The sequence below is a fragment of the Oryx dammah genome, unplaced genomic scaffold (genome assembly GCF_014754425.2).
Source record: "Oryx dammah isolate SB20612 unplaced genomic scaffold, SCBI_Odam_1.1 HiC_scaffold_3, whole genome shotgun sequence".
Classification (NCBI taxonomy): Eukaryota; Metazoa; Chordata; class Mammalia; order Artiodactyla; family Bovidae; genus Oryx; species Oryx dammah.
Genome location: NW_024070187.1, coordinates 35,451,259 through 35,463,964, shown reverse-complemented (window position 1 = coordinate 35,463,964; position 12,706 = coordinate 35,451,259). Strand labels below are relative to the sequence as shown.

General features: G+C 39.7%; 1 protein-coding gene across 10 annotated transcripts in view; it reads right to left on the bottom strand.

The window, feature by feature from the left end:
* Positions 1-12,706, bottom strand: part of FAM13A (family with sequence similarity 13 member A) — a 338,407-nt gene that overhangs the window by 50,020 nt on the left and 275,681 nt on the right. For all 10 annotated transcript variants that reach the window (XM_040237865.1, XM_040237862.1, XM_040237866.1 and 7 more), the window contains one exon: positions 7,271-7,457. In XM_040237865.1, the coding sequence (XP_040093799.1) occupies positions 7,271-7,457 (187 nt within the window). The remainder of the gene's footprint in view (positions 1-7,270; positions 7,458-12,706) is intronic.

Sequence of the window (12,706 nt, the reverse complement as noted above, 5' to 3'; positions counted from 1 at the left end):
GCAGATTCTTTATCACCTGAGCTACCACACTAAATGATATGGCAACTGTTCATTCGCTCACTTTTCTTAAAACACACTTTTTGTGAGTGGTGAGCTATGCTGGGCACTGGGGTACAATGGTGGATGGCGAACTGACAGGCACTGGTCTTTGCCATCATCACTTCTGTATTTGGTTACTGCTCCAGCTGTAGTCTGTTACACTGTTAACACTGCTGCTACTGCTAAGTCGCTTCAGTTGTGTCCGACTCTGTAAGACCCCATAGATGGCAGCCCACTAGGCTCCTCTGGGATTCTCCAGGCAAGAATACTGGAGTGGGGTGCCACTGCCTTCTCCAATGCATGAAAGTGAAAAACGAAAATGAAGTCGCTCAGTCGTGCCGACTCTTAGCGACCCCATGGACTGCAGCCTTAAAAACAGGTTCTTTCTGAACAGCCCTCACCATTCCTGGGCTTTACAGTTGCCAGAGTGATCCCTTCGAAAGGTACTTCAGAAAATTGCTTTCTTCTCTTCAATCCTCTAATGGCTTCTCATTTCACTTAAGGTAAATGCTAAAAATCTAAAAATGGCTACAAAGCCTGAAGAGATCAGGCTCCCTGCTATGTCTCTGACCTCATCTCCTACAACAGCCCCCCCTCAACTCTGCTCTGACCAGGAGAGCCTTCTGCTCATCTTCCAAAGGCTAAGGCTGTTCTCCCTCTGCCTGGATAGTCTCTTCTCAGACATCCCAATGGCTCACTCCCTCACAGGTCCCTGCATAAGCGCCATTCTCAGCGACGCCGGACCTGAAGACTCAATCCGCTCAATGTCCATCCTCAGCTTCCCACCCACACCCCATCTGATTCACCCCGCTTCACTCCTCTCCACAGCATGTGCTGCCATCTGACTACATGTTGGTTTGTTTCTTATCTGTCTCATCCTTTGAGAATGTAGACTTCCAGATGGCAGACAGTGTGTCTGTTCGGGTCACCATTTTGTCTTTTGTGCTTAAAACAGCGCCTGTCATACAGCTAACTGTATGTTTGAAGGAATGAATACGTTTCAATCTGTGGTTCAAACAGTGGGTTTTTTGTTCTTGTTTTTTTTTTTTTTTTTTTTTTTTTTACCTTATATTGACACCACTCAGAGAATCACCGTCAGATAGTTTTTGACAGTTCTTGCTGGGTTATATTGCATTAAAACCAAGAGTTGAGATTTTCAACATTAGGTAAATGACTGTTCTTATAAACAGGTAAAATGGTTTGGAGGGGGTAGAGGAGACAGTGGAGGCATGAAGATGTGCTGGGTGGCTGTCCTGATATTCCAGACTAGTTATAAAAAGTGCCGCGGCTATGGCAATACAAAGGGGAAGAGGGGGCATATTTTTAAAGTAGAGTCAACCAGATTTGACATATGACAAACAATGGAAGAAGGATTGGGAGTAAGGAAAAGGAAAGGCCTTAGAAAATGACTAAGAAGACGAGGACCTGTGAAATCAGATGAGTGAAAAAGAGTGAAAAAGAGACCAAGGAGGAAAAGATGATTCATTTGATTTTCACATATTGACCTGAAAGTACTGTCTAAGGTGAGCTTCACAGAGCATCACAGAAGTGTTGCTTTGGAAGTCATTTCCAAAGAGCTGACATCTGACACCACAGAAGTAGAGAAGCTCTCAGGTGCAGTGCTGATGCACAAGGGATGAGGCGATAATCTATTTAACGTTTATATCTAAGCATGTCTTGTAGAAAACCAGTCAATGAGGGACACAGTACTGAGGAATAGTGTCACTGTGGTAAGAGGACAAAGAGAGATCAACATCCTGGAGATCAAGGGAGAGGATTTCTGAGAAAAAGGGACAGAGGGTCAAGAACCACAAGGACTTCAGGAGGCCAAGGACCAAGCCAACAACAGCACAGAGGTCTTAACATACCAGAAACAACCACATGGTCACCCAGTGACACAGAGAAAGGAGTTTCTTCAGAAAAGAGGGGGCAGAATCTGAATTACAGGAGTTCATTAGCAAGTACGGAAAGAACTGGAAATGTCTGCAGACTGTAAATTTTTGATGGCAAAACGAAGGGCAAAGATTGACCCTCAGAACAGAGGGAGCAGAAAGAACTTATATAGGTACTGTTTTCAGTTTTTTCTATTATTTAGCACATTTCATTGCACTTAAATCTCACAAAAAACCACAAAGAGAGATAAATATTCCCATGTTAACAGTAACTGCTCACTTGCCATAGCTATTAAGTGATAAAGTTAGAACTGAAATTCCGGCATGAGTGTAAGATCTAAGCTGCTTCCTGGATCCCTGCCTATGATTTCAGAGGGTGTACGTGAGATTAAATAGATGCTATTTATGAATAAAAGGGCTACTAAACTATGTTTTTTAAAATATATAAAATGTAAATCTTATTAAGGCATTAATATAATCACATAAAGAATATTTGGAAAATAGTCTTTGGATGGAGTAAAAATTGCCCCTAATACTTCCACCATCACCACCAGCAGCACAATACTATTGTTCAGTCATTTTAGGTATATTTCCTTTGTGTGTTTTTCTAGGAACATATCTATATACATATATTCACATATAAATGCATGCACTATATATACTGCTTCTTTATATACCTACTTTTGAGGGAGAGTATCATGGAACCCGAGCCCCACCACTTATTTGTGACCTTGGACAGCTGTTTATCTCCTGTGCTTCATTTTCCTCATGTTCAAATGAGAATGTTAATAATAATAATTACTACTTTATGGGTTACTGGGAGGATTAAAATTGATAATATATGCAAAGCACTTAAAATAAAGCACTTAAAATACACTTTGCCAAACATTTTTTACTTTATTATATAGTCTTCAGAACCATAATTTTTGTTTGACGCATAATATCTTACTGAATCGACATACAAATGTTACTTATCTGGTCTCCTACTTCTGAACATTTAAATTGCTTCTAATTCTCCATGATTATAGACAACCATGTGGTGAGCAAATCAGTACTTCTGGTCCTTTCCATATATATGATGCTGTCTCCAGAGCAGAATAGCAGAGGTAGGATTATTAGATAAAATGCCTGAATTATGGCTTTTGATTCAAACTGTTACATTGTGCCCTAGAAAGAATGTTTTTGAGATAGAGGTATTTTCTAGGCCAACAGAAATGAGCTTGTGGTGAGGAAGCAATGAAATGTGCATGAGTAAGTGAGTGAGTGAGTGAGCGTGTGTATGTTTGCACATGTACAAGAGGTGGAGAGATGGATGCAGAAAACATAATTTTCAAGGATACTTAATCTCAGATTTCAGAAAAACGTTTATCATTTGAGCAGGTAAGAAAATGGGTAGAGATCTAGAGAAATTCTGAAGCAGGAAAGAGGAAATCACTGAAATACAAGCTTGCTGTCTTAGCTGTTCAAAGACAAATTAGGGCACAAGCTTTCCATCAGAGAGAGGCTCAAGAGCACAGATGTGAGCTGGTGATGTAAGAAGAGAGCAGAAGGCTCTGACCACAGCAATCATTAGAGATACTCAATGCCACTCACTACCACTAGTTTCTGAGTGCGGAACTCAGTCTGCAGTCTCTCGGTCTCTACTGCTCATGACAGTTCAAAAGGGAAAAGGACACAGACAGTTTCCACTCTAGAGATTCTTAATCTGCAAGATGCTCTTTTTAGGTCTCTTTGGCTGTGTTATGGGCTGGCGGGATCACTGTAAAATTACCGCTCAAACTCTTCAGTTCCTCTCCTCTCATTTTCTCTGGAAAATGCTTTGCTCCCATATCTCCATCAAAACTGCTCTTACTGAGTGATCTCCAGCTTGCTAGTTCCAATGGCTAGACTCTCACTGTTCTACTTGGTTAACCATCTGACCTACTTTCCAGCTAGAGATACCTGGTTCACTTGGCTTCCAAAACATCAAACACATCCCATTTTTCTCCTTTTTTGCTCTTGTCTCCTTCTTAAGTCTCCTCTACTGGTACCCTGTTATCTCCCCATCCTCTACATGTTCATAGGCCTCAGGGCTCACGGTCCCTGAGGTCACTTCCCCTTGTCTGTTCAAACTCACACCCTTGATTACTTCATCTAGTATACCGACTTAAAATACTCTGGGTTCATTCCTTGGTCAGGGAACTAGATCCCACATGCCACAACTAAGAGTTCAAACGATGCAATGAAGATCAAAGATCTTGCATGCCACAACTAAGACAGAGAACAGCCAAACAAACAAACTCAAAAAACATGTCCAACATTGAACCATGATACTATCTCCCAAACTTCTCTCTTCTCCATCTCAGTAAATTGGTGTCACAAACCTTCTAGTTGCTCAGGCCAAAAACCTTGGCGTTATCTTTCATACTACACAGGTGATATCAGGAAATCTTGTCAATTCTATGTTCAAAATATATCCAGAAAGCACCTATTACCTCATGACGACTGCTACAGTACTCTAGGAGGACATTTTAGTCAATGTGAACAACGTCCCCTACAGCAGTACTCTGGGCCTGCAAGGCAATATGCGCAGGCTTGAGGATCACCTTAGTTCATGCCATCATCAGCACACACCTAGATTACTGCAATAGTTTCCTAACTGGTTTCTCTGCTTCTGCCCTTGGCTGCGTCCTGTCTGTTCTCAACACAGTGGTCAAACCAAATTTCAGTAAGTCACATCACCGCTCTGCCTAGAACCCTCTCATGGATTCTCATCTCACCCAGACTAAAGGCAGAGTTTTTACAATGTTCTATGAGGCCCTACTTAATTTGTTCTCTCCTCACCTTCCATTATCTTTTTCACTGTCCTCATTCTCTTCTAACCATAATGGTATCTTTGCAGTTTCTTGAACATTTCATATAAGTGATTTTCTTGGTGTCTCTAAACCTGTTGTGATAGTATGGTTTGTTTCCTTACTTCCTCTAGATCTTTACACTCAAATATCAAATTCTTGGAAGGCCATCTCTAAAAACTCTATTTAAAATTGCAACCCCTGCCCATTTATAATATCTAGCCTCATTTTTTGCTTTATTTTTCTTACTAATAGTTATCACTATGTAATATATTTTATGGTTTACTTTTTTGTCTTGATTTTGTCTGTTTTCCCCACTAGAATATAAGCTCCATGAAGGCAGTGATTTTTGCCTGTTTGTCTCACAGATGTATACCCAGATTCTGAAATATTTCCTGGCACAGAGAAGGTATACTATTACATATGTTTTCCAGAAACAAAAGTTTAGTTAGTGTATAAAGAACTTGTAAAGGAATAAGAGAGGTTTTGGAGTAGAGGGGGGAAAGTAAAAATAGAAGTTTAAAAGTAAGTAGGAAGTTAAGAAGCACAACTTCACGTTCAGGGTGTGGTCTAAACAGCAGTTACTGTCATGGTCCCTGGCTATTTGCTTTGTGGTTACCTGCAAAGATGAGATTTAACATTAATGGAATACGAGAGTCAGGAAATATCTTTGAGAATACCCTCACTTCATACATGAGAAAGTTTTGCTTCTGTCTGAGTTGTGTTGGCAGGGCTTTAGATTATTCATTGCAACAAAGACACGTTCCATTTAGCTCACTTATGTTAACATGTGACCTGCACAATCCTGGAATGTGGAAACTGGCAGCTAAGGTGGGGACAAATCCTTTCACAGGGAAAAAAAAAAAAAAACCAGAATGGAATTAAGCTCTCTCATCCAAATGTTTTTAAACATCAACTATGTCCACAGTTTTAGCAATCACACATGTATTCTAAGGAGTAAATATACTTTTCCAGTTTCATTAGCTACTACCACTTAGCTAATTTAAGATACTATTCCTGGTGGAAAAAAAAATTGATGAAAACAAATCATGGGCCAAATAAAGAGCTAATGGAGTTACATTTAGCTTATTAAACATTTTACTTTTCCTTCGAATAAGAATTAAGTTAGTGTTAAAAACCATTTAATGTATAATGGTTCCAAAGCTTGCATGCAAGCTAAGTCGCTTCAGTCACGTCCAACTCTTTGCGATATCATGGACTATAGCCCACCAGGATCCTCTATCGATGGGATTCTCCAGGTGAGAATACCAGAGCGGGCTACCACAGCCTCCTCCTGGGGGTCTTTGAGACCCAGGGATCAAACCTGTGTCTCTTATGTCTCTTACGGCACTGGCAGACGGGCTCTTTACCACTAGTACCACCTGCGAAGCTGTGTTTGTAGAACGGTGTCAGACACCAGTCTGAGGTGGGTGGCTGTGTTTACTTTAGTTAATCAGTTTGCTTCCAGAAACAGGGCATCAAGACATCTGGGGGGAACAGAGTAAACATGCTTTCCCCAGATTTGCATATGCATATTTTCTTTAAGGAATTAAACTGGGAATTTTCTCTGAGCACAGGCAGAAACTGACAGTGGGAAAATAGGAGGCCCATGAGTTGTGTTAAATTTATAGAAAACCCAGCATGGAGGTAAAAACTGTTGAGATAAACCAGAACAGAGGCTTTAAACACTGTGAGAGAATGGATATTACCTACTTTTATTAGGGACTCCAGTTCATGTTATAAAATTCAACTTCAGTTTTTTTGGGGGGATTAAATTTCTGAAAGCTAAAGGAAATCAGAAGACAGATTTTGGTTCTCACTTTTCAAAGAAACTGAACATACACAATAAAGGATGATGTATATTTATAGTTAAACTGGATAAATATTGAGTTATTGACTAAACTCACTTGCATAACTTATATATCAAATTCATGAACCAGTATTTAGGTCTGAGGTAACTGTTTAGGAAATTAATTTGCTTCTGATTAATATAGGGGAAAAAAACTATAGAGTATAGCTTTGAAATTAAATTTCTGAACACAAAGGGATTTCTGAACACAAAGACAGTTGATCCTATTTCCATATGTATTTTTCTTTTATCTCACTTTAAACTCATTAATTTTTTATATTCATATAGATAAGAACAGATAAAATGGAGGAAAATAAGGAAAAATGCTTTGATAATTTTACTCTAAAAATAAAGTTTAAAAATGCTCAAAAGAATGAGATAAAAGTCAGACCAATTTCAATAACACAGAAATCAAAGTTTGTGCTGTTTCTGCTTCCTTTGGCAAAATACAGTGTTTCGTGAACTTGATTTTTATAGTTATTAAAAAGAAATAAAAGTGTGTATACTTAGTACCTCTAAGGTCTCTTTCAGAACTCATGTCCTATAATTCTGTGAAACTCGAGCTTGACATTAATTTTTATTTTTTACAAAGCAAGGAAAAGAGATGTGGTATTTCCTAACTGGCTACAAGTAAAAATTTTATAGAATCATGCACTTACCACAAGACCATCTTGATTTTCATTGAGCTCAGAAAGTTTGGAACTGGATTTCTGACGTTTAGGTTTACCCCTTTCTCCAATATAACCAGAAGTATTTTCATATAATTTTTCCACTTCACAAGCATTCAACATACATTCATCAAGACTGCTGAAGCCAGAAGGAATATTTTCTTTGTTGAGAAGTCCCCTTGAATTGAAAAAAAATTAGCTTCATTTTACTTTAAAGGCAAAAAGGACGTTTTAATGACACTGCATCATGCAGAAAGAGCGCCTAGAAATTCCACGTTTCATCTTTTGTAAAAATCTGAGCACAGTGCTACTCCTGAGACCACTTGGTGCCAAATGTATCAGATTAAAAGAGAAATTATTCCTAAAGGCAAACTGGCGAGGGCTGTGTTTCTACCAATGAAAAGCTTTTGTATTTGTACCGAAAGTAATCTGTATTCAAAACCAGGGGAATTGTGCAAACTTGCAAAGACAGTTTCCATTATTCATAGGTTTTATACACATACATACATACACATACATGGATCTTATAAATTAATATAATATATTAAGAAAAATCTGAAAAGGAAATACATCTTTTTCTCCAGAATGGGACACTGATTTTCTCCAATTGAGAAAGACATTTTATCACGGTATAAATGCATTAATACCTAAATCTGACTATATTAGATGATCTTGGTAAAAATGATATAACAAGAACTATGGAATACAGAGAAAGCATTTCAACTGAAATATAGAGTCGTTACTTCCCAGTACCAGTTTCTGAATGTAAGCTTATAACTAGAGTTCCTTCATGACTTAGTTTTAGAAGTTTTAATTACAGAATTTAATTCATTTAATGCTCTTGAAATGCTTCCCTTAAGCATTTTAACATTCTCTTTTAAGAGGTTTTTCACGAAATTAAAGTACTTGGCGAAATGTTTGTCTTTTACTACATCACAGAAAAAATTAAACCATCAGTGCAGCACCATTTCGGAGAAGGCAACAGCACCCCACTCCAGTACTCTTGCCTGGAAAATCCCATGCATGGAGGAGCCTGGTAGGCTGCAGTCCATGGGGTTGCAAAGAGTCGGACACAACTGAGCGACTTCACTTTCACTTTTCACTTTCATGCACTGGAGAAGGAAATGGCCTGGAGAATCCCAGGGATGGCGAAGCCTGGTGGGCTGCCGTCTATGGGGTCGCACAGAGTCGGACACGACTGAAGCAACTTAGCAGCAGCAGCAGCACCATTTGGTCAGGTACAAGTGAATGAGACTTATTCTCTGTCATGGTGTGACCTTAAAGGTACTTCCCTGCAACTAGAGATTACCATACCAAATGAAGTTAAGTCAGAAGAGAAAGACAGATACCACATGGTATCACTTGCGTGTGGAATCTACAATATAGCAGAAATGAACCCAACTACAAAACAGGAAGAGAATCACGGACATAGGAGACAGATTGGTGGTTGCCAAGGGGATGGGAGGGAGGGGTGCAGTGGGCGTTAGGGGCTGGCAGACGCATATAGAATGGGTAAACAACAAGGTCCCACTGTATAGCACTGGCAACTACATTCGATACCCTGGGATAAAGCATAACGGAAAAGAATATAAAAGCGAATGTATATACGTGTGTAACCGAATCACTTTGCTGTACAGCAGAAATTAATACACTGTAAATCAACTATAATTCAATTTAAAAAACATATAAAGATAACTCCTACCCACCTAAAACTGTATTTGAAATAAGTGAGCTCCAAAGCGTAAAAATAAATGAACATATTTTACTATCAATCATATCCCCAAATGAAACAGAGTAAATTAAATATTTATTCTGTAATTTAAATTCATATCCTATTTTAGGCTATCATGGAAGCAAAATTATGAATTAAATATTGTCATAATATTTTCACCATTACACTATCTTGGTGATTTTTTTTTTTTTAATCTTGGTGATTTTTAATACTCCATATTTAATCTAGCCTTATTTTATACCTTTAATGTACAAATACATACATTTAGTAAAATTATATAAAGGATGTATGTTACATTTATAAGAAATATTCCAAGTATAAAATAAATGAACACATGAGGAAAAGGTGCTATGGACTGACAGGCAGGCACATACACAAACACTCTTAAATCTCTTTCAAATTCACAATGAGTTTACTGTAATATTTATAATATTTACCTATGTCTCTTTCTTTGTTTTTGTATTTTCTTAATTCCTGAGGTGTAATTCCAATTATAATTTTTTAATGGAGGAATTTTTAGGTTTGAAGCTGTGGGAGTTGGTGATGGACAAGGAAGCCTGGCGTGCTGCAGTCCATGGGGTCACAAAGAGTCAGACACAACTGAGGTACTGAACTGAACTGAAGGACTAAACTGTGTCCCCCACCTCTCCAGTTCGTATGAGGAGGCCCTACCTGCCAGTATGACAGGGCCTCTAAGGAGGTAATTAAGGGTGCATGAGGTCATGATGGTGGGGACTTAATCCAAGAGGACAGGCATCCTTATAAGAAGAGGCAGTCACCGGAGAGCACAGAGGAAAGGCCGTGTGAGGACACGCACCGAGCAGGCACCGTCAGCGAGGCCTCAACAAGCACCCACCCCGTCAGCACCTTGATCTCAGACTTCGACCTCTCTGAACTGTGAGAAAATGCACTCCTGTTGTTTAAGTCTGTGGTGCTTTGTTATGGCAGCTTGGGCAGATTAATACAAAAGCTAAAAATTATTTTTAGAAACTAAAGGACCAAGTTTATTTTCTAATCTTTTTGAATAGTGAATGAATGACTGGAATAAATCCTGTTCAAATAAATATTCCCAAATCTAGTTGTGCAGTTGTGCTTAGGTGGAAATCCTGCTGTCCTCAAAGGATGCCCTTTGCTCTTGTGTGAGTCGGTCTCTGGGCGACCCTGAGGAGCACAGGAGCACGATCCTTCCAGTAATATCCCGACTCTCACAGCTGCCGTCCCCGCAATTTAATCTGAACTTAGATCCTGGTGGCCTCTCACTCTCTCTCTCTCTCTCCACATCTCAGGTTTTCATTTTTCAGAGTTTCCTCCTTCCCCTACACACATGCACATGTAATGTTCTGGCAATACTAAACTTTTTAATATTCTAAGATAGCATGATTTTTAGTTTGCAGTAGGAATTTAATATCATATTTATATAATAAAAATGCTATAATTTTTTAGTTCGTTGTGTTTTAGAAAATTGAAATCATTTTCAACAGCCATGCTTTACTTTTTAAAAAATATTACAAAACTTTCAAACATAGAAAAATACAGGGACTATCACCATGAACTTCCTTATATCCACCACCATGATTCAACGATATTTTCATGCTCCTGGCAGATGGTCAATTTTTAAATGAGAATTAAATTGAACTCTCTCACTTAATGAATACATTCCTTAAACTTTTACATTTTTAGTGTAATAAATAATAATATAAGCCTGATCATGTTTCCTTATGAACTGAGACAAATAAGAAATCATGTAAAGTATTTCTAGTCTGTCTTCTGCATTGCTTATTTTAAAAAATGTCATAATGGTATTAGTACAGATTTTATTGACTCTCCAACCTCACCGTGAAACATGGGGATATTTTTCTAAATGGTTGCAGGCAAAATAACATATCATGGATTTTTCAAAACATTTTAAAACCATTCCATAGGGCTAATAGTTTTGAATAGAAGATAGTGGTGTAGCTTTAATTCTTCCTAATTTTTTTAAGCAAAACTTGACAGAAATCTTAGATAACAAATCAATTATGTATAAGCGAACACTGAGAAAAACATACTTGCTATAGGTTATAGTAATGATTCTTAACATTTTCAAATCTGACACCATGTAAGTGCATCTCTTGGGACATACTGAAGAGGCCCTTGGGTGGGGGGCAAAAGCAGCAGAGCTAGAGCTCCGAGAGATAGGGCCTTGTTCCTCCAAAGCCGAGGAGAGCTCAGCGCAGCCATTCAGTACTGGCCGAAAGCTAAAGGAGAAGGGCTCTCAAGACATGACAGTAACCAGGGTGACAGGTTAGGAGGGGCCTTATGACCAGGAGGGTGAGGCTAACAAGGAGCGTGGAAAGGGAACTTCTGATCGCCCAGACCACATACTAAGGAAATGAATCAGGTGAGACTGTAAGTTTCTTCTGCCATAAACAGTCTGCACGCCAAGATTCTCTCACTCAACACACAGTTGACCATGATGAGCGAGAAGGATGAGCAATAAAGGAACTCCAGAGGAGGAAAATGGAGAAGGCAGTGGCACCCCACTCCCGTGCTCTTGCCTGGAAAATCCCACAGACGGAGGAGCCTGGTGGGCTGTAGTCCATGGGGTCGCTAAGAGTCGGATACGACTGAGCGACTTCACTTTCACTTTTACTTTCATGCATTGGAGAAGGAAATGGCAACCCACTCCAGTGTTCTTGCCTGGAGAATCCCAGGGACAGGGGAGCCTGTGGGCTGCAGTCTCTGGGATCGCACAGAGTTGGACACGACTGAAGCGACTTAGCAGCAGAGGAGGAAAAAGCTAGAGCTTCATGGACACCTCTTCAGATTGTCAGGGGAAGCACACTGACTGAAACCGCCCACCCTGGCCAGCACCATAGTAACCATTTGCATGAGTTGTTTTATGACAGGAGGTCCTGGTAAGGAACACAGAACTAATAAGCCACCACCCACTGGAAGAGTTCAGGAAAGGTCAAAAGGAGATACCACATGTCTGACCACCTCCCAGAATCCTTCTCTCTAGCATCCATCTTGGCTGAACAAGGCTTGCACCACCAGGAAGGACTCTGAGTCAGAATGATTGGCTAAAGACAACACAGAAACTAATCCCATTACCATAAAACCTACAAGCCGAGCCACACAGCGGAGCTATTCTCCTGGGTTCCCTTACCCCACTGCTCTCGACCCAGGTGCCCTTTTCCAATAAAGTCTCTTTGTCTGTCAGCACATGTGTATCCTCAGACAATTCATTTCCGAATGTTAGACAAGAGACTGATTTTGGGCTCTGGAAGGGGTCCCCCTTCCTGCAACAAGATGGTTAGTCTCTGCCATTCTCCATCTCCTTTTGTTCCCTTGATGTTGACAGTGGAGAACAATCAAGCTAACTTCTATGGAAACATCCTTAGATGTGGGAAACTGTATTTAAATTCTGCAGGAGTGGTTATGCTCTGTTTCATATTTCTCTTCCTGTCTAGCACCCTGTTCACTTTTGACTTTACCCCTGCCATGGTCCTCCCTGGTCCACCCAATGCACCTACCACCACCAGGACTATCGCCCAGCTTTGTGCTAACATACTCCTCTTTGTCCCAACAACAAGAGAGGAAAGCATGATGTCGTGACACACTAAGGATTTTAAAAACGCAGTGCTGTTGCATACAGTGTGGCAAAAAATAAAGCAGAGACTAAGATCAGTGTTAAATGAATAACTGGTGCTTGC